Raw genomic sequence first — 24,187 nt, 5'->3', positions numbered from 1 at the left:
AGATATTTTCAGGAATCACAAATTTGTAAGAATTGACAGCTAAAAAAAAATTGTTTATTGGAATGTTACAAGTAAAAACAAGTAATTTCAAAAATTGTAAAATAAGCCGTATTTTATGATCAAATGAATTTTTCCCATTAAAATTGTTAATCAAGTGCTTAATTATAAACTAAGAAGTTTCTAAACATCAATGTAAAAAAGACTGACAGTTTTTATTAACAAAAACGTTTGTGCATCACTTGGACAAAGTTATGTTCACATTAGTGAGGTTGATCATAGGACTTCACAATGTCTATTTCCGTTTCACTGCAGGAGACTTTAGGCAATTAATAATAAAACTGCATGAAACAGAAGACAGTGTTGTAAAGTCACATGATCACACTTTTTGGGACTGGCAAACGTAAAGATCATAGTCACTCCTGTCCAGCATTTACAATGTCCCAAAATTTAAATCAAAATGAAGCTCAGATAGTATAGGCTTTTCTTACTTCATTTTAGAACCTATGCTCTGGAAATCTTGCGCTTTTCTTTTGTTGAACTCAAAGTTGAAAAAAAAAGTTGTACAGCAAAAATCCCTAGTGTAGAAAAAACAGATAAAATCATAGTTTCAGCAGTGAGCAAATTGGTGTGAATAATGTTGGCAGAGAGAAGTAAAAAAAACACAGCAGCACAATTGTGCTAGTTTCATACCTCATTAACGGTATATGGCTGCTTCAAACTGTAAGCTTTCAAAGGAACTCAATATATAGCCAGTGTCAATGTCAGCGCAGGGTGAGAACTTTACTAGATACCTTTGACAACAAAACTAAATGGCTGCTGACAGAAGCACTTATGCCAGGTCCACCATCTTGAATTGCTTGCCACTGCTGAACTCTCTCTCTTTCTCCCTGTCCATTCAAGCCAGAAATGCACTGCTGCTCCTGTTGGCAAATACAGACTTTCCCTTGATATTGGGAAACACCTGGCCCAAATGGCAAAGTCATAAAAGTAACCTTGCACTCGCTATGCATGACAAGATCTGTGCATGCCCAGTTAAAGTCATATTCACAAAATGGCTCAGTGATATAAATGAGATATTAATCTTCAATCCCTGCTGCAGAATACAAAGCTCTGAAGTCTACTGATAGAGGTACAAAAGAACATCAACACAGTGACTGTATGTCACCACACAAGTATCTTCTATTATCTCCAGATAGAATTCTGGAGGCTACTGTCAGCATCAGATGATCTAAACTATTTACTTTGCCAGACCAATGAGGAGTTTTCATATGGATACAATTTTGTTTTATTGAAAGGCAAGAACATTTAAATTTAATCCATGATGGATTAACTTGTATATGAAACTGGCAATATAAGTAGGGTGCCAAATAAAGATGAATTAAAATGTTACTCTAGCCCACTAAAGTGAACATCACTTTTAAAATATTTTTTTCATATTCACAATGACAGTTCAATTAAAATTCTGTACTCCAACAAAACTGATGTTTCAATCTTATCTAACGTCTCAGATACATTCTTATGTGAAGACATAAAATCATTAAAGTTGTCTTAGCTGTTTGTTCACATATAATTTAAAAGTTGCATTGGCATATACCTGTACACAGGAAATTTTAGATATTCAAACACAACTACTGTACAAAAACAAATCCTGGATAGAAAAAAGTGAAATGAATTTCCTTTTTCATATATCTAAAACACTTGTTTAGCTTAAGACATTTCAATAGAAAACCCACCCCATTTAGAATTCACAAGATCATGCTTTCAATAATTAGGGTAGTAGAATTACTTTCCAATTTTAGGATTTGTCCAGCCAATCACATGAACGATTGCCTGTTTAAAAAAACCATGGCTTAATGACTAAAATTGTGGCATTACCATTCCTCTATCCTTCACATCAGACTCTTCCTGACACACAGTCATGTCCTATTCAGTCAAGGGGGCATTTTTCATATATCTGGACTTTGAAGTCAATAGGATGTGCAACCTTGAGAAGGCAACACCTTCACTTTTTTGGTTTTTACTTTGATGTCCATTATCCCAGCAAAATGTTAAATGCATAACAGTTTATGACATGACACTTTCTTAAAAAGCAGGGAAAAAAATACATTCACTTGACAGTGAAGGCTTCAAATCAAATTTCTTTGGATTTAAAATATTTTAACTTTGTATAAAATCCAGTTCCTAAACAATCCAAGTTTCATTTTAATGTCCTCTCTCTTCAGTAAAATTGAAATAACCTTAGCAGCTTGACAAAGTTTGTGTTCATGCAGTTGTGCCAACAATACAAGTATAAACTCCTGCTGTTTGAAACATCATGCAGAAACTGGCAAAGTATTGGATCCTTTCAATAGAAGTGAATTTCAGTGTCCCTAACAACATAGCTCCCAACCTGCCCAGTTTCTTTGTTCCTTTCATAAAAGTGTTTCATGGTGAGGTACAGTTCTACCTATAATGACACTTGTCTAGTGGCCATGGCTTTCCAAGTTTGAGCCTATAGACCATACTTAACCAAGATGCTGTCTTCATAGGTATGCGCTGTCTATACATTTTGCAAATGTGATTGTAATAAGAAATATGATTCTCTTTAAATAACAAAAAGCCTTTATGATGCAACAGCCAAAGAGAGTGGTAATAGAGATAGTTAAAAAACAAAGGTTGTGTCCAAATGAGGCGTGAATTACTACATGAAAACCATCTGAATGCAACATTAAGGAGCTAAAGAAAGAAACAAGACAAGATCAACAGAATAAAAAAGAAAAAACACATAAAACAAGATGGAGGCAGTGGTTATGATCTAAAGTTGTTGAACTTAATGCTGAGTCTAAGGCTGTAGAATGCAGAGTCGAAAAATAAGCTGCTGTTCCTCGAGCTTGCGTTGAGCTTCACTGGAACAGGCCATGGACAGAAAGGTCAGCATGGGGGCAAGGTGATGAATTAAAATGAGAAGCAACCACAAGCTTGGGGTCATGATTGTGGACTGAACGGAGGTGCTCTGCAAAGAGGTCACCCAGTTTGCATTTGATCTCCCCAATGTAGAGACCCGTCATGAACAGTGAATACAGTATTGAAAGAAGTACAAGTAAATCACAGTGTTTGGTGCTTGGACAGTGAGAAGGGAAGTGAAAGGGCAGATGTTGCATCTCCTATGCTTGAATGGAAAGGTGCTATAGGAAAGGGAGGGAATGTTAGACTGAGGTGTGGCCTAGGATGTTGCGGAGAACAGTCCCCATGGAATGCTGAACGGGGAGGACAGGGAAAGATGTGATTGGTGATTGCATCATGCTGGAGCAGACGGAAAAGGCGGAGAATGATCGATTGAATATGGAGGCTGGTGAGGTGGAAGGTGAGGACAAGGTGAACCCTATTATGGTTTTGGGAGAGGGGAAGGGGTGAGAACAGAGGTGTGTGAAATGGATTTGGACATGTTGGTTGGTGGGGGGGGGAGCCTCTGTCAACCAGACTGGGAGGGAATCCTCGGTTGAGAAAAAAGGAAGACATGTTAGAAGCGCAGGTGTGGAAGGTTGCATCATTGGAACAGGTGTGACAAAAATGGAGAAACTGGGAAAAAGGAATTGAGTCCTTACAGGAAGCTGGGTGTGAGGAAGTGTAGTCAAGGTTATTGTGGGTGTGTAGTGAACACTAATAGGTAGCCCATCTCCTGAAATAGAGACAGAGAAGTTGAGGAAGGTGAAGGAAAGAGTCAGAGATGGACCAGGTGAAGATGAGGGAAGGGTGGAAATTGGAAACAAAGTCAATAAAATTTTCCAGTTCATGGCAAGAGCAGGAGGCACCTTTTTAATCATCGATGTACTGGAAAGAGATGAGGGGGCCTGAGTAGGCCTGGAATAATTAATGCTCCACAAAAGGGCAGGCCAGGATTGGATAATCCTGGAAGAAACGCACAGCAAAGTTGAGTCGGGAGATTCGCTGCAGGCTAATGATTGCTTTGACATTTACATTGGTGTGAGGTAATAGCCTTGGAACTACCTTAAAAGGGAGCCCCAAAATATCTCTTTAAAAGTAATTACAAGTAGCACTACCTTTTAGATCCATTTTTGTACCTTTGGTGGGGGGGCAAAGAAGCCTGAAGAGTCAAGAAGGGTCAAAATAGTAAGTTTGAGGACTCTGGGTCTATACTCGATGGAGTTTAGAAGGATGAGGGGGGATCTGATTGAAACTTACAGAATACTGAAAAGCCTGGATAGAGTGGACGTAGGGAAGATGTTTCCATTAGTAGGAGAGACCAGGACCTGAGGGCACAGCCTCTGTTCTAAAAGGTCTTCCCTTTACTCTGAGATGAGGAGAAACTTCTTTAGCCAGAGAGTGGTGAATCTATGGAATTCATTGCCACAGAAAGCTGTGGAAGCCAGGTCATTGAGTGTGTTTAAGACCGAGATAGATAGGTTCTTGATTGGCAAGGGGAATCAAAGATTATGGGGAGAAGGCAGGAGAATGGGATTGAGAAACTTATCAGCCATGATTGAATGGCGGAGCAGACTCGATGGGCCAAATGGCCTAATTTCTGCTCCTATGTCTTATGGTCTAAGTTCTGAAAGTCATCACTGAGCACTGCCGGCATTAAGGATACTGAATTATCAGTAGAAACAGTTAGGGGCTCAGAATGCTGCAGTAACTTTGTCATTGACTTATTTGGATCCCTTTGTACCAGGTTAGCAAATCTCAAATGGTGTCAACACTCCACTTAAACCCAAAATCAAATATTCAGGAACATTCAAGAACAAAATGGACGCTAAACTAAAATCTATTCTTTTTGAACGATATGCCTAGTGAAATTTTATACCATCCTGTAAAAAGTCTCTGAAAGGGCATGATACACAGTAAAGTTTTATTTCAGTGAGGAGGCAAGGACATCCTCAACACTTCAAAAACACATTCCAGACAGCAGGATTTGGCACTTGTATTGTTAAATGAACCAATCAAAATGTATTTCCATTATAAACTACTCAACCGCATATAGTGTAAATAGGTAAACAAAGACAATTACTTTTGTGCTGTAGGAAAAGTTTTAAAGTAGTTTTCACCATTAAAATAATTACAATAATCAGAAAAATATTAAAGCAATTCAGGTATAATTTTGCAAAAAGTAACAGGTTGATAAAGACAGAATCCTGAAATAGTCAAAGATTTAAAACAGTATATACAGAAATCACCACAGATTTGTTTTAAAATGATAGTTTTGATAGTCTAGGAGGAAACATGGAAAAACCTCTAATGTACAATTAAGTGATATTGTTATAACAATTAACATTTAAACTTCAGTAGGAAAATGTTTTAAAATGCATACATAATAATTAACATCCGGGGTATAGTTTTAAAAATCATCCAGCGTGGGTTTGGATTCATGAGCTTAAATCCAATTTCTGTTCATCTACACCTGAGTAATTCATTTCAAATCATCTTATTTTATATAAATATATAAACACATTTTGATTTTCAACCACTAACAATGGACTTTCATAGTAAACAGAATACACAGATCAATGTACACTGATGTCACTGATAAAGGCAATGGATGAAGAAAAAAATTCACATTCTATTTAGTCCACATTCTGACATCAGAACATGAAAATAATACAGGAGTATTTTATATGCTGCACAAACACTAAAACACCACAGAAATACATGCAGGCTTTAAATAGCTCAACTGGCTCCTCGGTAAAAGAATTACCAGCATCACTGAATAAGTGATTGATAGATGTGTAATGTTTTGAATCACCTGCATGCAGATTTTTTCACATAGCCAAACACTCAATGTTGTTCAGATGTTCCACTTTTAAATGCATTCATTTTCCCAGGACAGTGACAGTGGATTTCGTAACACTCATTCAATAATCTCCTAAAAGGGATATCAGAAACTCAGAATAGGTTTAGAAAAAATAGAAAGCATTGTAGGCAATGTCTTTGAAGCTGAGATTTTCAGAACAGGGAATGCAGTGAAAAACAACATATGGATAAATCACTTTTTTGTATTGTGTTGGTGCTGCTAGCTCCTGAAGTGGGAGTCTTACAATACCAGAAATAAACCTGCTGTATTCACCAACACTGATGGTTGTTTTTTTCATGTTTATTTTCTTACATATATAGAAAGATGATTTTGTTTTTGGAAAATGACCTTAAAATTTCCCAGTCACGTGGAATTTCAGTTTTGGAAGTAGGTTAAATTATTTAGACTATAACTTAATTATCTGGGACTTTTTTCCACCACCATTCCTTGGACTATCATGGTCTTTCTTTTCTCCCAGTACAATAATCAAAACTGGACACTACTCCACTTGTGGTACTTAGTACTGAAATACCTCCACTGATTATTCTAGCACACCCTGACAAGCAATGACCACTTATTTGCAAAATTCACCATGCTAGTCTTGATAAAACTTCCTGCTGCAAGTTAAACAGAAGCATTACTGCAAAGTTAATACTTTCTTAAACTTTGAACTATTAAAAATTGATGGATTAAATATAAAGGGAAGGGAGATAGAAACAGGAGGTAAAAAGGTAAAATGTAAATTTTAAAAAAAAGAAACCGCAAATGTCATTTAACTAGAATTAATCAGTGCTAAATCTACTGATCTTTATTCTAGTAGATTTCTAGTCTATCAGAACAGCAACTCTGTTAACTATCATTTCTTCACTTTTAAACACTGGCACTGGTTTAAACATATCGTCACTAGAAATACTGACAGTTGGAAGCAAAAAAAAAATCCTCGGGCAAAATTTCCCCCCCGTTGGGGGGGGATGTGCGGGATCAGGAGGGCAGGTTCCCGATTGGTGCCCCCGGATGGGGGCGCGCTGCCATTTAACGTGGGCGGGCCAATTAAGGCACGCCCAGCATCACATCTGCTCAGAAGCGCTGTGCGCTCCCTAAACAGGTGGGGCGGGGGGATTCCCTGAGCCGGGAGTGCGCTCTGTCGCGCATGCACGCGAAAGAGCGCACAGATCTCCCTGAGGCAAAGTGCTGCCTCAGGGGGATCGCTGGAAGTTTCAAAATTTTTTTTTTAAAAGAAGTATTGAAAAAAAAATTCCTGACATGTCCCCTCACGTGACACTGTCACATGAACTGGGACATGTCAATTTCTTTTATTTTAACATTTTGTAAACATTTAAAATCCCTCATGAAATCTCATCCCGCCCGTGGATGAGGTTTCACGTTTTTCAGACACCCGCCTGGGCTCCCGGCCTGCCCACCAACCTTAAGGTTGGACGGGCAGGTCCATTGATGACCTCAATTACTTTATTAATGGCCTTAAGTGGCCATTGGCAGGTCGACGGGCGCGCAGCCAATTCGGCTCCACGTCCGCTGACCTGAAAATGTAAATGACGCGGGGTGACATCGGGACGCCTGCCCAAAATCACCGTGTCATTTTACGCGTTGGCACATTTTACGAGCTGTCCCCCGCTCGCCGACCAGAAGATGCAGCCCCTAATGTTTTTTGTATCTATCCTCCAAAAGTTGAAAATTAGTGATGACATACCCTGTAACTTGAGTGCCGCAATTTTGCAGGTCAATTTAAGTGCCAACCTGAGTCAGAAGGTTGGGACTTGAGGCCGACAATTCAGTGCAATACTAAGGGCATGCTGCACTATCAGCAGTGCAATGTTTTCAATGAGATGTTAAACCCAGCACCTAACCATTTGTTTAGTTGGATGTAAAATATCCTTTTAGCACAATTCAAAAAGGACAGAGGAGCTCCTGCATCCAGCACAATTTTTATCCTTCACTTCCTATCATCAACACTTCCAAAACAGATTGTTAGGGCACTTATCTCATTGTAGGACCTTGCTGTGTATATGTTAGCTGTGGTGTTTGTTTCCATAACCATTTTTACTTCCAAAGTAATTCATTGCACAGTGCTTTGGGATACCCTTATGTTGTAAAAAAACACTCTATATATTTTAAATTATTTCTTTCAGTCCAGAGTTCTGAAACATTCTGGGGTCTATGGTATCCTTCAAGACATGTTTCAAGTTACAAAAGCTGGTCATGGAAGGCAATAAATTCACAAATGCCTTAAAAATCTGTTCTTTCACACTTCTTGGTGATATAGGCACATTAATGGTGCATAGGTTAAGGTTTAAATATATTCCACCAAAATATAATAGGTGTTAATTCAGCCGTGAAAAAATGTGCTAAAGAAAAATTGGTGTATTCCAATCAAAAATCTTTTAAGTTCTACTGGGATTTGTGTACAACAGAAGTAGGCACTATCTGACAAGAAACACAAATTGTTGCTCAAAAGTAACAATTAGTAGGCAATTTGAAAAGATCTGGAAACCCAGAGTAAAATGAAGTGGCCTTGATTTTGGCCACATTACACGGATTGTTGTGACCCAGAGAGTACAGACAAACGAAGTTGATTTGAATAGGGGTAATGGCAGTTTGACTTATGTAGGTTTATCTCACAAAGATAACAGAAACTTTGTATAAAATACAATTACTACCTTGTCCCTTTTTAGTATTCTGTTTAAATAATTGCAGATCAAGTTTAAAAAAACAAAACATTTCTTTGTACAGATGTAGGTGAAATGTACTATGGGGCTGAATTTTCCCTCCATTGGGGGGGGCTGTGTGGGGGCGGGCGGGAGTGAGCACGAACCTGATCGGCATCCCCAATCGGGTGTGCGCCGCCATTTTACGTGGGCGGGCCAATTAAGGCCCACCCAGCATGACGCTCGCCCGGAAGCGCTGAGCGCTCCCTGTGCTGAGGGGCGGGGCGGTGGATTCCGAGTCCTGGCCTCAGAGAGATTTGTTTAAGGTTCAAACATTTAAATAAAGAATTGAAAATATTTTAAGACATGTGTCCTCATGTGACAGTGTCATATGAGCTGGGACATGTCAAAGAACATTAATTTAAACATTTATTTAATTTATAAACACTTCATGAAACTTCACCTCGCCTGTGGATGAGGTTCCATGAAAAATGCGAAGGCCGTCTGGGCGCTTTGCCTGCCCGCCAACCTTAAGGTTGGATGTGCAGCTCATTTAATTGATTTAGTTAGCTTTAAACGGGCCTTAATAGGCCTTTGACTTGGCTGCGCACCCGCCGAACTGAAAATCTAAATGACGCACGGTGATATTGGGATGCCTGCCCGACGTCACCATGCATCATTTTACGTGTTGGCAAGCGGGTCCCGCCACTCTCGCTGAGCGGAAAATTCTCCCCATGGTTATTTTGGCTAATGGGAGTTTGGCTGGATCAAAAGATCAAAGAATTTTACAATCTAGTGTTTTGGGTTGAGAGCTAAGTATATCCATTTGGAGTGAGGAAGGATCTGTTAAAACACAGATGATTTTCAAACTGACAGCTTAAGGACCAAAGAGTATCTTTGTGTGCTTTGGAGGGCTCAGTAGATATGAATCAAGGCTGTAAAGCTTGGTGGTGAGATTTTTTTAAAAATTCATTCATTCACAGGATGTGAATGGTTAGGCCAGCATTTATTGCTCATCCCTAATTGACCTTGAGAAGCTGATGGTGAGCCACGTTCTTAAACTGTTAACAGTCCATGTGGTGTAGGTACATCCACGATGCTGTTAGGAATGGAGTTCCGGAGTTTTGACTGAGTGACAGTGATGTAGTTCCAAGTCAGGATGGTGTGCGGCTTAAAGGGGAATTATACAAGTGGAAAATTGTTGAAGGATGAGCTGTGCTGAAATAGTGCATGGTATTTCCAGTTATGGTGTAATCACATTGAATAATAAAAGTATTTTATTTGGCTCAGATAATTTTTTTAAACAGCACCTGGTCACTCTAAATTAGAAATGCTGATGAAAATGATCACCTCACATGACTGCTTTATTAGCTTTAACAACCATTACCTGGACTGTTAGGTAAATTAATTTTTAAATTCAAGTATTCTAATAACTTCCATTCTGGTGCCCATGTGTTGGCTAAACCTGCATTTCCTATATCCCTACTACAACACCTAATTCTTTAGCCTGAATGTTTATATACCTCTGAATTCTGCTCAGGCATCTACAACTTGTATTTACATTATGCAAGAAAAAAATGCCAAGGTGCTTCACAATAATCAAACAAAAATGGATGCTATGTCAGAGGGGGAGATTCGGAGAGAGGTCCAAAAGGTTGGTTAAAGAGGTGAGTTTTAAGGAAGATATAGAGTGGTTTAGGGAAGGAATGATGGGGTGTGGGGCCTAGAAGGCTGAAGGCACAGCCGCGAATGACAAGGTGAGCAGGGGCACAGAGATCAGAGTTGGAGGACCTAGTTCACTGTTCTGATTATCTCAGTTATTTAATTTAATTAAACAGATTTTATAAATTAATTAGAATGACTGGCACACATATTATACAGAAGAATTTACTCATCTTTCTTGTTCATCATCTTTTCCTGAACGGTTTTAGATATATCCTAATTACGACCAGAGTTTCAGCATGTTCCTAAATCAACTGTTTTAAAAAAAAAACTGAAATTTTCATTATTCTCTTCTATTCATATTTAAGTATAAGCAGGACATCCATGGTAAATGAACTGATATATTTGGAACACTGATACAATTACTTTACGTGCCAATCTTCCCTTTTCCTCCACAAGCTTAAAACAGATACCATAATTTCGCAAACTAACCAGAATGTTTCTAGGCTTTTAATTCCAATAGTCATAGTTAATGCAAACCTCAATATATAGTAAATTTTGCAAATAAGTAGGCGGCAGACATCTTTTAGTTTTCACAAATTTGAAGTTATAAAGGTTCACTGTGTACACTGGACATGCAGAAACAGTGCAAAATGCTTCAAAATCAGTTTGGAGCTGATGCAAGTTACACAGATTACAACTCATTAAAACAGGTCAAGAAGGACGGAACAGCTTGGTCATCACATGAAATTGCCATGAGCATTCCCAATGTATACAGACGGCGGGATTTGAATTAGGACACAAAAATGTCCCAAATCAATGAGAACTAAACAGCATACTATTGTGATGGGACTCCTCGTTTTACTACTGTACTGCATGAGCTGAACTATTAGGCAATATAACTGTGGGCAGATGACAACAATCTAGTTAAAAACAGAATATCACAGAGAAAGAAAGTTACAGGTTAACAAATTTATGTTCTGATATCAGATTGGGATTAAGTTTTAGAAATTTCCAGTACTTCATTTGTACTTATATTTGTAGCACATCAGTTTTGTTTTCTTTACAGCTTAACACACCCCCAGAGAATATAAAATGAATCTATTTCACCCCCATCCTTTCCCTCTATACAGATCTTGCTAGGTCATCTATCTCTTGTAGAAAATTTGTTCGCAGTGCTGTCATTGCCATTCTCCAGCTAACTTCTAAAGGCATATGGCAGGCTGACCCAGGACAACGTATCCTCAAATTCCAAAGGAAGGCAATGAACTTTTGCTCAGTACCTTTCCGCAGCAACACACTGAGATTGGAGAGGGGCAGCGGAACCCTATGTTTCTCCACTCTATGACACCGTATAATGGCAACTCAAAATGCTATGCCATATTCAGTACTAAAACTGTCAGGTAACATCAATACTGGTGCAAAAGACTTTTTCAACAAAATTATTTTAATGTATAACAGCAAACATTATTCAGTATTTATATGGATGTAGATACTTGAGAAAGAAAAGAAAATGTTTTAAAAAAGTGTTCACTAAAATGTGTTCTCAAAAGTGTACAGTCATTCATCTTTTTGTCTCCAGTGAACACGTTCTAAAAGGGCCCGAAGTATATTTCCTGGTAGTTTTTGGTGTTTGTTTATTAAGCCCTGCACAGCTTGCTTTGCCTAGAAAGATGAAAAGATAGCATTATGTGAGTGTGTTACAAATCACCTTAGCCTCACATCGTAATACTGATGTGCTATAGGCGTATTACAGTTTGCAGTCAACCTCCATCTATACATATTTGGGGAGATCACAAATTCTTCAATCCTTCCTCCATCTACTTAAAAATTGACTCTATGCTCACTTTATGGGCAGGGTTTTGCCCTTGGCCGGGTGTGGTTGGTGGGGGCAGTTGGGAAGCCGACCGCGATTGGCTCCGCACCACAATTTCACACTGGCGGGCCAATCAAGGCCGGCCCAGTGTGGCGGGCGGGGGAGGATGAGCAGGCCTAGCGCAATCTTCGTGCATGCGCGTGAAAGAGTGCTTCAATCTCCCTGAGGCATGGATCTGCCTCAGGGAGATGAAGCGCTGTTTAAAAAAAAAAATAAAGGAAATAAAATTGTCATAAAACATGCTCCCTCATGTGACTCTGTCACTTGAGCTGGGACATGTTTTAATTCAAAAATAAAATTTTAATTTGATGTTTATTTGCTTTAGGAAACCTCATCCTGCCCGTGGATGAGGTTTCCTAAAAAACGTAAAGGCCACTTTGCCTTTTCGCCTGCCCGCCAACCGTTAGGTTGGACAGGCAGCATAAATTTGAATTTAATTAGCTTCTTAATGACCTTAATGGGCCTTTTAATTGTCAGCGGGCATGCAGCCGACTCCAGCGTGCACCCGCCAAGCGAAATATCGCGAGACTGCACAATGATGTCAGGATGCTCGCCAACGTCATCACGCGTCATTTTACGCTCAGATGTGTCGGGTGTGCACCTGCACGCCGAGTATAATATTCTGCCCTGTGTCTATACACAGTAAATTATAAGATAAAGGTAGTCTTCCTACACCAATTTAACCTATTTTAATCACCAATTGGTCTTTGGGCACTATGTGACAACAGTGTAGATGGGCCCTCCTCAGTTTCCCTTTCCTTCTGAAAAGCACTTAGGTCTACTTGGGATCTTCCAATCACTAAGCATAATCAGGAACTCACCTTGTAGAAGACCGTAGGTGCAAGTCATAACATCTTACCATTAAATTATAAAGTCCATCAAATATTTGCCTTCAAGATAGAGATAGAGATTTTGAGAATGTGTACTTCTTTTCCTAAATTACAATTGCATAACAACCCATTAACAGGAAATAAGTTACCTTTTCAGCCAGCTCAGCAGCAGTTATATTGGGATCATAAGGAATCGGATCCCCCAAATAGGTACAAAACTTGACAGGAAAACCTCCATAAATGGGAACAAACGGCCATCTAAATTTTTCATACAACCATCTACATATACCTGTTAAAGATTAAGAAAAGAGAAAGTCATATTGCAGATTAAAACACTACACAACACTCCATGAGGTAAGCCACTAGCATATGCCATATGGTCATACATTCCAATTTGAATATAATGGAAATATTGTAATATGCTCTTAAAAGACTGGTTAATAAGATCTATAGTTTAATATGAACCTAACCATTGTATTACATAAAGAAAATAATTAAATCAGTAACATTTATGGTTACTTTGCCACACTAGGTATGAGTACTGTTACTAATTTTGGTTTCTGAAAAAAGCAAAAGCATTAATTTTGTCCAAATTTTATTAGAAAGCAATTGAGGTTGGGAAAGGAATTTAAGAACCAGATGGCAGACATTTAGGTGTACATCTTATTATACATCTATCAAACAATTCTGAAATTGCTATTCTTTCTTCCAATCCATTTACAACTACAAGAAAATATATTTATCCCTTCTGCACCAAGGTTATTATTTCCTTTCATAAAAATACCAGTATTATCCTGCTTTCATGTTTAAATCCAATTTATTTGATTGGGTGTTACTTGCAGGACCAGAATGTTCACAATTCTAACAGGGCCAAAATTAAAGCATTACATATAATGCTTCAAAGTTTTGGTACAAACATTTAACTCAGATGAAGATTTCAAAATTGCGTCAAAAGTTACTGCACAGCCAGTCAATTGTAAAGTAAAATACTGGGCATGCCACTAGATAATGATACTTTTAAAAATTTGTTCACAAGGTATGGGAGTCACTGGCTAGGTGATATGCTCCAGATATTGGAGCATAATTAAGTGCAAGTAAATGGGAAGTTAGTTAATTCCATGGTGAAATTTAAAAAATGATGCATACTTCATTATGAATAAATTTACTATAAAAATATTTAAATGATAGGATTGTAATGTACATAGCTGATATCAGAATTGTACATTAAAAACATTACAAAGTATAATTTAGATTGACCACAGAAACAAAGATGTTACCTACCAAAACATCCAAAAGTCCTAAATCCTTCTCGAATATTCCGTGTAAACATAGGAATAATGGGCTAAAAATGGAAAACAAAGGCAAAGAAGCGTATGAAGTGTTTAAAACCTTTTACAAAAGCATACTGTACAACATAAAATCCTTTACATACGTTTTAACTAATTAGCAGTGAAAAGGTGATTCAGCAAATTATGCTGGATTAAATAGATACCTTCAAGAGCCAACAATGGAACAAAGTAAAACATTAACACTTTCATATGATATTATATCGGAGAGACGGGGTAATGCCACATGCAACATGGATCATGAGGTTAGCAACAATTATTGCAAAATGTCACCTTTTAATATAATGAAGCTTTGGTTAGTTATCATTTGGGCTGCTGGACAAATTAATCACTTTAACATCTTCCAAACCCATATTGAATTTATATTTGTTACTGACTGTCTCTTCTGATCTAGATGCTGCTATCATTTCCTTCAGTAACGAAAAGTATAATTTTACAGCACTAACATTTTCAACAGTGCAAAGGGCAGAATTTGTATGAATTGCAGTTTTTTTTCTGTTGCTCGCGGTCCATAAGAACATAAGAAATATTTACCAACTTCCAAAGAACCTTAAGTAGCTGCCTTACAGACTGTTAATTTTATGCAATAATTGCACCTTAAAGCTTTCAATGCAAAAAAAAAGTCCAAAGATGCGTCAGGTGAAGCCAAAAAGAAAAAAGCTTAGGAGACATTACTGAAAGCAAAATCAAAACAAAGAATTTTTAAAATAAGTTTTTTTGAAAGTGGCACACCAGAGGTTCTGGGAATTGATGCAGTTGAAGGTGTCACTAGTGGTGATGAGGTTTGGAAAGAAGGGAGGATGCACAGAAGGTGAGATTCAAAGAAATAATGCATTTGTGAGGGGATGAAGGACTGGAGGATGTTGCAGAGATAGGATGGGGGGTGAGACAGAGGAATTTGTAGCTGAATTACAGCAGTAGGACGAAAAGATTTCACTAAGGGAAATCATGGATAGAAGTAAGGAACATCAAAAGGTGCAGATATGATGAATATTTAATTTCATGGTTCATATGTTTTGGGAATTGAATCTTTAAATGTTAGATAAATCGCAAAAGCCTGGGTTTGAGAAACTGGTAAACACCCCTAAGATAATTCTTATACAGTAAAAGTTTTTGTTTAAAATGTGAAACCTTGTGGTGTCGTTCTTTCAGGTAACACATGGGAATTTGAATTTCTTTTCTTTTAAAATGTTAATGATCTCCCTTGAGATCACAGAATTATTACAGCACAGGAGGAGGATATTCGGCTGTGTGTGTGCGCCAGATCTCCGAATGAGCAATTCACTTAATCTGTTTGCCCTGCTTTCTTCCCATAACCCTGCATATTCTTCCTTTTCAGATAATAATCCAATTCCCTCTGATATGCCTTAGCTGAACCTGCCTCCACCACACTATTAGTTAGTGCATTGCAGATCTTAACCGCTCGCTGTGTGAAAAAGTTTCTCATGCCTCCATTGCTTCTTTTGCCAATTACCTTGAATCTGTGGCCTCTCATTCTCAATTATTCCACCAATGCGAAGTTTTTCCCTATCTACTCTGTCCAGATCCCTCATGATTTTGAATACCGCTATCAAATCCCCTCTCAACCTTCTCTTCTCCAAGGAAAACAGTCCCAACTTCTACGCAACTGAAACCATTCTTGTGAATCTTTTCTGTACTCTCTCTAATGCCTTCCTAACACGAGGCTCTGGTGGAGACAGACCTCCCGAAAGTAGCACTGTAGTAGGAGGGATCTTTAAAAACACAGATCAGGGAAGCATGTAGCAAAAACAATGTGGCTATAATGCAAGCTCCAGTAGTAAAGTCAGTGATTTTCTAGAATGCATTTGGGACCGTTTTCTAGAACAGTATATTTCAGAATGAACATGGCTATGGGACGTACTACATATAATGATAAATACTAAATCAGAATTAGTTAACAAACTGACAGCAAGGGGATATCTTACGAATAGTGAACAAAATATGACTGAATTTCATCATAGGTTTGAGGGGGAGAACTAAGAGTCATGAAACAAGGTATCGGCCTAAATCTTTTCAAATCTAAAAAGGCCAGACTTCAGATCCACGACGCGGATGAACTCCCTCAGCACAGGAATCCACACAGAGAGCAGTAAAGAGAATCAGCGCAGAAGACACACTACCTTTTTACGATACTAGCTGCCATAAGGCAAGTTTAAACACACAGTGTGAATGCAAGTGAATGGGTGATAGATGAATGTAGGAAAGTGGGTGTGGGGACAGCAGTCAGGGGTAGTTGGGGGGGGATCATGGGGTGGCTGCAGGACAGCAGCTGGGAGTCAGCAGCTGAGGGAAGGCAGGTGGTGGGTGGGTGGTGGCAGCCATGGGGTGGCAGCTGGTGGGGCCGCGGCCGGCAGCCACGGAGCAGCAGCTGGGGGCAGTGGCCTCGAGGCAGCTGTCTGAAGTCTCCGATTCTGGAGGGTTCCAATGAGCAGAGGAATTGCCCAGCGGACATACAAACTTCCCAGACAAACTCAATGGAGTCAACACGTCCGGACTTCAGCAGGGTCCCTGCGTGCACCTTGGGTTGCCCACCTGGTCTCTGAGGATCCAGAGACTTGAAGCTCTGGGCCATGAAATTTAAGGCAAATATTGATGAAATGAGAAATTAATTGACCACAATAAAATGGACTGAACTGTTAAGGGGCAAATCTACGGACAAACAATGGGAAATATTCAAAGTAGCATTTGGTGCAATAAAAGCAGAAATCAGGCAGTTACTATCTGAGTTGCCTTGCTCCTTTAAAAACATCCTTAGAACAGTATCTCACCGAGAAACTCTGCATTGAAACACATGCAACAATACTTACCTACTATATACACTGGAAAAAGTAAGGGCTTACCCTTTCAAGTCTAAGTGAATTTTTAACAGTGTGTTTAATGATTGCCAAGCAATCCCTTGACATTGCAAATTAACTTTCACACATGTGGAGTCTCATTCATTCAGATTTTAATAATTATTGGAGATTTTAATGAAATAAAAATACCTTTTTATTTTAATTTTAATCTTTCTCTCTTAATCCTATCCTCCTTTCCCTCTTTTTATTTTGTTTTCTGTATAAAATTTGGCAGTGAATTAGGAATTCTAATTGACAATTCATGGTTCAGACATTGCACATCTCAGTAAGATTAGTTAAGGAAACACACCATTGCTTGCCCTATTCAGACCGGTCCCAGATACCCTATAGAGGATGCTGCAGTTTTTGATATCTATAACTTCAACTGTAAAGCTTCACAGAAAGTCTGTGGGCAAGTATAAGTGCAACAAATGGCTAACGTTTTTCATTCACTGCTGACCACAAAATTCAAGCCAACGTGTTAATTCCTAAATAGAGGAAAAGGATAAAATATCAGTTGTTAGCCCCGGTAACTGTTAATGATGGTTGAAGCTAATCAGGTTGTGCATGATGCCTTAATACAAAAGAAAAATACTGCAGATGCTGGAATTCTGATATAAAAATAGGAAATGCTCGAAATACTCAGCTCGTCAGGCAGCGTCTGTGGAGAAAAAAAGACTTAACACTTCAGGTCAATGATATTTCATCAGAGCTGGGGGAAAAAACAAGATGTAACAAGGATAGAGTTTAAAGCAAGTATGGGGGTGGGGGGAGAGAATAAAAAAGGAAGGTCTGCGTAGGATAGAAGGCAAGAGAGATTAAATGGCAAAAATGGGATGATGGTGCAAGGCAAAAGGAGATGGCAATGGGACAAGTAAAGAAATGAAAGAAGGTCTAGAGATGGGAATAGCAGAATTGTCATCAGCAGCTACCTTCTGAAAAAAGAATTAGGGGCAGAGGGTAGAAGCTGAAATTGTTGAACTTAATTTTCAGTCCGTAAAATTGTAAAATGCCTGAGAGATGAGGCGAGGTTCCTCAAGCTTACCTAGAGCTTTATTAGAACAGTGCAGGAGGTCGAGAACAGAGTGGTAGCAAGGTGGAGAATTAAAATTGCAGGTGATCATAACCTCGGGTCATGTTTGCTCAGTGTTCTGTAAAGTGGTCCCTTAATGTGATGTAGTTCCCCTGATGTAAAAGAGATCACATTGTGAACGAATACAGTATACTAAATTGAAAGAGGTATAAGTAAATTGCTATTACACCTGGAAGGAATGCCTGGGGCCTTGCATGGTTGGAATGGAGGAGGCAAAGCAGTAAGTGTTGCATCTCATGCACTTGTATGGGAAGGTGCAGTGAGAAGGGGAGGGGGTGTTGGGGTGACTGAAGAGTGGAACAGGGTTGGGGGTGACTGAACAGTAGGGCTATGGTGTCACAGAGGTAATAGCTCCTTTGAAATAACGAAAAGGGAGGGAAGATGTATTTGGTGGTAACATCATGTTGGAGGTGGCGGAGGATGATGCATTGAATGTGGAGGTCACTGGGGTGGAAGGTGAGGAAAGGGGAACTCTATTGGGATTCTAGAAGAGAGGGAAAGAAATTAGAGTAGAAGCATGGGAAATAGAGTGGACATGGTCGAGGACCCTGTCAACCATGATGGGGCAATTCCTCGATTGAGAAAAAACACATTGGAAACACAGGTATGGAAGGTGACATCATCTGAACAGATGCAAATGATGGGGAAACTGGGAGAACAGAATAGAATCCTTACAAAAAATGGGATGGCAAAATTATTTAAGATAGCTGGTAACTTATATTCACTAATAGGCTAATAAATCTGACAGTTACCTTGACTACACTTCCTCTTGCTCCACTTCCTGTAAGGATTCTATTCTAGTCTCCCAGTTTTCTCCATCTCCATTGCCTCTCTTCTAATGAGTTCCTCAGGAGAGTGTCCTTGGCCCAACCATCGCCAGCTGCTTCATCAATTACTTTCCTTCCATCATACGGTCAGAAGTGGGGATGTTCGCTGATGATTGCACAATGTTCAGCAACATTCACAACTCCTCAGGTACTGAAGCAGTCCATGTCCAAATGCAGCCAGACCATTGGCTCGTTACCATCGCTGAATCCCCCAGGAGGTTCCCCTCCAAGTAACTCATCATCCTGACTTGGAAATATATCGCCGTTCATTCACTGTCGCTGGGTCAAAATCCTGGAACTCCCCTTCCAAACAGCACTGTGGGTGTACCTACACCGCATAGACTGCAGCGATTCAAGAAGGCAGTTCACCACCTCCTTCTCAAGGGCAACTAGGGAAGGGCAATAAATGCTGGTCCAGCCAGCTAAGCCCACATCCCATGAATGAATAAAAAAGAAAGTGCCAGGAAATGACCATACCCAACAAGAGAGAATCTAACCATCAACTCTTGACATTCAACAGCATTACCATCGCTAAATTCCCCACCATCAACATCCTGGGAGTTACCATTGACCGGAAACTGAACTGGACTAGCCACATAAATACAGTGGTTACAAGAGTACGTCCGAGGCTAGGAATCCTGCCGCAAGTAACTCACCTCCTGACTCCCCATAGGAGTCCACCATCTATAAGGCACAAGTCAGGAGTGTGATGGAACACTCTTCAATTGCCTGAATGAGTGAAGGTCCAACAACACTCAAGAAGCTCGACACCATCCAGGACAAAGCAGCCCACTTTATTGGCATCCCATCCACAAACATTCACTCCCTCCACCACCGATGCACAGTGGTAGCAGAATGTGCAGGTATACCAAGGCTCCTTTGACAGCACCTTCCAAACCCACAGCCGCTACCATTCGGAAAAACGAGGGCAGCAGATACATGGGAACACCACCAACTGGAAATTCTCCTCCAAGCCACACATTGTACTGACTTGGAAATATATTGCCGTTCCTTCACTGTCGCTAGGTTAAAATCCTGGAACTCCTTCCCCAACAGCACGGTGGGTGTACCTACACCACATGGACTGCAACAGTTCAAGAAGGCAGCTCATCACCACATTCTCAAGGGCAATTAGGGATGGGCAATAAATGCTGGCCTGGCCAGTGACAGCCACACCCCATGAATGAATAAAAAAAAATGACACCACCCTCTACACCAACACTTCCAAAATGACTTCCTTTTTCCTCAACTGAGGGATCTCCTCCATCGTGGCGGTTGACAGGGGCTTATTTCCATTCCTTTTCCCACAGTTCTGCTCTCACCCCTTCCCTGAATAACGATAGGGTTTCTCTTGTCCTCAACTCCCATTCCACCAGTCACATTCAACAAATCAGCCTTGCCCAATCTGCCAGCTCCAGCATGATGCCACCACCAAAAATATCTTTCCCTCAGCTGTCCTTCCAGTATTCCAAAGGGGCCGTTTCCTCTGCAACATCTTGGTCCAGTCCTCAATCTCCCCCAACAACACCTTTCCTTCCCACAGCACCTTTCCAAGGTAAATACAGGAGATGCAGCTCCTGCCTAACTCCTCTCTTCCCACCATCCAAGGCCCCAAACATTTCTTCCGGGTGCAAAAGTGATTTATTTTCACTTCTTTCAATTTAGTGTACTGACGTTTCTGATCACTTAAAGGGTCTTCCTGACTTCTAAAAACAGAACATAAAAATAATGCACCAAATTCCATTCATTTCATGTACTCATGCAATAAGATTTTGCTTTGCAAAGCCAAGTACGTTCAATTTTTAATACTATTTCCCTTTCAAAAGAACCACATTTTGCTCAGGATATTCTTTTAGTTGTCACTTGAATGCAAAGCATCCATTTAATCAGACAGTCTCATTCATTATCTTATCAGGTACTTTGATACCAAAATATTTCTCAAGTGCCAGATCAAACTTTAAGAAAACCCTAATCCACACAGTCTTCTCTACATTGGGGAGATCAAATGCAGAATGGGTGACTGCTCGGTAGAATGACTCTAATCAGTCTAAGTGTGACTTGAACTTTTCAATCGCCTGTCATTTTAATTCTCTGACCACTCCCAAACTAACCTCTCTGTCCTTGGCCTCCTTCACTGTTCTGATGAAGTTCAATGTAAGCTCGGAAAACAGCATCTCACTATTCCATTAGGCACCCTATAGCCCATGGACTCAACAGTAAGTTCAACAATTTCAGACTATAGCCTCTGCCCCATTTACTTTTGGACAGCAGCTGTTGATGATTATTTTGCTATTCCCATGTACACCTCCTATAGACACGTCTTTAATTTATTGTCCCATTGCCATCTCCTTTTGCCTTATACAATCATCCCGTTTGCCGTTTCATTTCTCCTGCCTACCACCCTATGACAGGCCTTCCATTTTGCTGTTAACCACCCTGCCACATCTTTCCACATCACCACTCCCACCACCAGCCGGCCCCTTTCCCTGCTTCTGGACTTCTTTAAAGTGGACGTCCAATCCCTCTACACCTCCATCCCCCACCAGATGGTCTGATGGCTCTCTACTTCTTCCTTGAACAGAGGCCCGAACAATCCCTATCCACCACTACTCTCCTCCGTCTGGCTGAACTTGTTCTCACACTGAACAATTTCTCCTTAAACTCCTCTCACTTCCTCCAAATAAAAGGTGTGGCTATGGGTACCTGCATGGGCCCCAGCTATGCCTGTCTCTTTATGGGGGATGTGGAACATTCCTTGTTCCAGTCCTACTCCAGCCCCCTCCCACAACTCTTTCTCCGGTACATCGATGATTACTTTGATGCTGCTTCATGCTCTGGAAAAATTTATTAATTTTGCTTCCAATTTCCACCCTCCATTATTTTCACATGGTCCATCTCTGACACTTCCCTTCCCTTCCTTGACCTCTCTGTCTCAATTTCTGGTGATATACTGTCCACCAATATCCATTACAAGCCTACCGACTCCCACAGCTACCTCGACTGCAGCTCCTCACACCCCGCTTCCTGTAAGGACTCCATCCCATTCTCTCAGTTCCTTCGCCTCCGTCGCATCTGTTCTGATGATGCCACTTTCAAAAACAGTTCCTCTGACATGTCTTCCATCTTCCTTAACCGAGGTTTTCCACCCACGGTGGTTGACAGGGCTCTCAACCGTGTCCGGCCTCATCTCCCGCGCATCCGCCCTTACACCTTCCTCTCCCTCCAAGAAACATGATAGGGTCCCTCTTGTCCTCACTTATCACCCCACCAGCCTCCGCATTCAAAGGATCATCCTCCGCCATTTCCGCCAACTCCAGCATGATACCACCATCAAACACATCTTCCCTTCACCCACCCTGGCAGCATTTCGCAGGGATCGTTCCCTCCAGGACACCCTGGTCCACTCCTCCATCACCCCCTACACCTCAACCCCCTCCCACGGCACCTTCCCATGCAATTGCAGAAGGTGCAACACCTGCCCCTTTACTTCCCCTCTCCTCACCGTCCAAGGGCCCAAACACTCCTTTCAAGTGAAGCAGCATTTCACTTGCACTTCCCTCAATTTAGTCTACTGCATTCGTTGCTCCCAATGCGGTTTCCTCTACATTGGAGAGACCAAACGCAGACTGGGTGACTGCTTTGCAGAACACCTTCGGTCTGTCCGCAAGAATTACCCAGACCTCCTTGTCGCTTGCCATTTCAACACTCCACCCTGCTCTCATGCCCACATGTCCGTCCTTGGCCTGCTGCATTGTTCCAGTGAAGCTCAACGCAAACTGGAGGAACAGCACCTCATCTTCCGACTAGGCACTTTACAGCCTTCCGGACTGAATATTGAGTTCAACAATTTTAGATCATGAACTCTCTCCTCCATCCCCACCCACTTTCCGATTCCGCCCCCCCCTCTTTTTTTTCCCAATAATTTATATAGATTTTTCTTTTCCCACCTACTTCCATTATTTTTAAATGTATTTCCATCCATTGTTTTATCTCTACCTTTTAGCCTTTTTTGATTCCTTCACCCCACCCCACCCCAACTAGGGCTATCTGTACCTTGCTTGTCCTGCCTTCTACCCTTAACTAGCACATTCCTTAGATAATATCATCACCTTCAACACCTCTTTGTCCTTTTTTCTGTGACATCTTTTGGTTATCTCCACTTATCACTGGCTCTACTTGTCCCACCACCCCCCCACCCCCCAAACCAGCTTATATTTCAACTCTCTTCTATTTTCACTTAGTTCTGTTGAAGGGTCATTCGGACTCGAAACGTTAATTGTGCTCCTCTCCGCAGATGCTGCCAGACCTGCTGAGTTCTTCCAGGTATTTTTGTTTTTGTTTTGGATTTTCAGCATCCGCAGTTTTTTGCTTTTATCTTATTGTTTAAAATCTGTTACATCTCCAACTTTTTCCAGTTGCTATGAAAGGTCATTGATCTGAAACATTGGGCAGAACTTTCTGGACTTAGAACATTTTCAGCTGTTGGGACCATTTTCAGGCCTTTGCTCCATCTGCAACACCAGCCGCCTATTGGGGTTCAATCTTCCAGAAGCAGCCAATTAAGAAACTGCCTCTAGGATCACCATCCAATTAGGAATGGTGGGTGGCCTGGGGCGGCGGTAAATTGATTCAGCGCACCCCATCGCAAGAGCAGCCGGCAGCCTCCAGTGAGTGTGCTGTTGAGGGGCATGCAGCAGGAGTGCGATGGGTGCGATGGAGGCATGATCAGTCTGATGGGGAGCAGCTGCCAATGCATCTGCCCCAGCACTATTGGAAACATCAGTCTTCCCATTTTTTCTGGAGTTGGGGGAATTGGGGGGGTGGGGGGGGGGGGGAAGGTGTCTTACATGCCCAAGAGAGGGAACTCCACCAGGCCCAAGTGGGGGCTGGGGGCAGGGGGTGTCTGGCAAGCCCCATTGGGGAGAGTGTGTCATCCATGACATCCTTCCGGTCAATGGTCTCATCAGCAGCCCCACTCCGTCAACAATCTTGTCAGCAATCCCGTCAATGGTCTCACCATCACATCACCCCCTCCCTCCCCTTTTCGAAGTGTCCCTTATTTTTTGCCCCCCCCAACTTGGCAGCCCAATGCATTTTTCTCTAATTTTGCTAACCCACCAGCCCCAAGGGCCTTGAAAGTTCCCCTGTGAACTATGTTTCTTTCTCTACAGATGCAACCCAAGTATTCCCAGCATTTTCTGTCTTTATTTGTGGACGATACATCACTAACTTGCTGCTTTAACAGTTGAT

General features: G+C 40.9%; 1 protein-coding gene across 14 annotated transcripts in view; it reads right to left on the bottom strand.

Moving 5' to 3' along the window:
- Window positions 1-24,187, bottom strand: part of tmem68 (transmembrane protein 68) — a 77,773-nt gene that overhangs the window by 21,272 nt on the left and 32,314 nt on the right. For 6 of the 14 annotated variants that reach the window (XM_078540494.1, XM_078540495.1, XM_078540497.1 and 3 more), the window contains one exon: window positions 14,098-14,158. In XM_078540494.1, coding sequence (XP_078396620.1) covers window positions 14,098-14,158 — 61 coding nt within the window. Of the gene's footprint in view, window positions 1-40; window positions 11,776-12,965; window positions 13,106-14,097; window positions 14,159-24,187 lie in introns of those variants that run through there. The other 8 variants (XR_013576420.1, XM_078540501.1, XM_078540498.1 and 5 more) reach the window with 4 other exon arrangements.

Source organism: Cetorhinus maximus, chromosome 4, assembly GCF_964194155.1.
Source record: "Cetorhinus maximus chromosome 4, sCetMax3.hap1.1, whole genome shotgun sequence".
Classification (NCBI taxonomy): domain Eukaryota; kingdom Metazoa; phylum Chordata; class Chondrichthyes; order Lamniformes; family Cetorhinidae; genus Cetorhinus; species Cetorhinus maximus.
This window is presented reverse-complemented; position numbering and strand designations above follow the sequence as displayed.